This window comes from Chrysochloris asiatica, unplaced genomic scaffold, assembly GCF_000296735.1.
Source record: "Chrysochloris asiatica unplaced genomic scaffold, ChrAsi1.0 scaffold03078, whole genome shotgun sequence".
In the NCBI taxonomy this organism is placed as follows: Eukaryota; Metazoa; Chordata; class Mammalia; order Afrosoricida; family Chrysochloridae; genus Chrysochloris; species Chrysochloris asiatica.
In genome coordinates, this window is record NW_006411596.1 from 372 (window position 1) to 1971 (window position 1600).

The 1600-nt window shown below is 40.2% G+C and overlaps 1 gene segment (V, D, J or C); it reads left to right on the top strand.

The window, feature by feature from the left end:
• The first annotated feature begins 643 nt into the window (after positions 1–643).
• On the top strand, positions 644–1222 carry LOC102834044. The segment is given in 2 exon segments: positions 644–692; positions 888–1222. Coding segments are annotated over 2 exon segments (384 nt in total).
• Positions 1223–1600: the final 378 nt, after the last annotated feature.

Consider the following 1600-nt stretch of genomic DNA (forward strand, 5'->3'; position numbering starts at 1 on the left):
AACAACACAAGGTCCTATGAGTTGGAACCAACATGATGGTACACAGAAATAGAAACAAGAGTGACTTTCAGTAAAGTGACCTTCATTATTAAAATGTTTCCAGGTCATAGGAAACCCCAAATTCCTACTATCTGTCTTCTCATGTCTTGAATGTTTATAAGTTGACATATATTTTAATACATAAATATATGAAAAGGGCTTGAAAAAGTTTGTAGAAAATGTTTATTTTCCTTTAATTCCATTTTGCATCTTAAAAGCCCCCTCATATATGTCCTTATATACAGTGAATGAAATATACATATATAACCTTTTTGCAATGTAAATTAGAGCCTCTTGTTTAGAATAATTTTTTGAATGGAGGTTGTGTAAGAGAATGCTGTTGATTTTAAAGAGTTATATATAATTCAACCAGTTTCTGGATTCTTATTGGGAATTTTATTTTCTAAGTTGAGTTTCTCGTCTTTCTTAGTCAAATAGTCACTGTTTTTTGATACTATTTTTGTCTCCACAACATTTGCTTGTCTAATCCTGTCTGTTTTGCATAGATCCTCTTGGTCTCAGTGGCTGCTCAGAGCTTTACAAATATGACCTTTCCTCCCATCAGTGAGAACTGAGCTGCATCAGTCAGGGCACCTGCACCACGATGATGGCACAGCCCCGGCTCCTCATGGTGTTGCTGCTCTGGGCATCAGGTGAGGGAATGAAAAGCACTAGACTACTATCTTTGCTGATTATGTATAACTGGTTTTATATGTGGAGTGAGATACCAATTATTTCAGAATGATATGATCACACTGATTACAGTTTTGTGTGTCATATAAATGATTTGCTTTTAAATGTGTTGATATCATGTATATATGCATGGTAATTGTACCCTCTGACTGCAGGTGCCTGTGGGGACATTGCAATGACCCAGTCTCCAGCCTTCCAGGCTGTGTCTCTAGGAGAAACAGTCACCATCAACTGCAAGTCCAGCCAGAGTCTTACCAACGCTAGCTATCAGCTCTTATCCTGGTATCAGCAGAAAGCAGGACAAGCTCCGAAGCTTCTCATCTACCAGGGATCCAACCGGCCATCTGGGGTCCCTGACCGGTTCAGTGGCAGTGGGTCTGGGACAGACTTCACTCTCACTATCAGCAGGGTCCAGGCTGAAGATGTGGCCATTTATTTTTGTCAGCAATATATTAGCACTCCACCCACAATGATTCAGCCCTTAACATAAACTTCCTCCCCAGGCTGGGGCAGGAAGGCTCTATAGCAGCAGCTGCTTCCTCCCCACAGGACAGGAGCTTGCACTCTTTCTCCTTCTAGTGCGCTTCTGATTTATATGTGGGATGGTTTGTAGGACTCAGAAGATGTTTAAGGGACTCAATGTTTCTTTGATTCCTTTTCTGAAAGTCCCTAAAGGAAAATGCATTCCAATACTCTGTAATAGGTTTTCTGCTGCAGCAGTGCCTGTTTATAAAAAAACAACTAGTGGTTGAAAACAACATTTCCTCTTTTACACATTTCTTAAGGGCAGACATCCAAAAGTAATATGACTGTGCTAAAATCAAGGTGTCAGCAAGGCTGCATTCCTTTTGAAGGATCTAGACTAGAA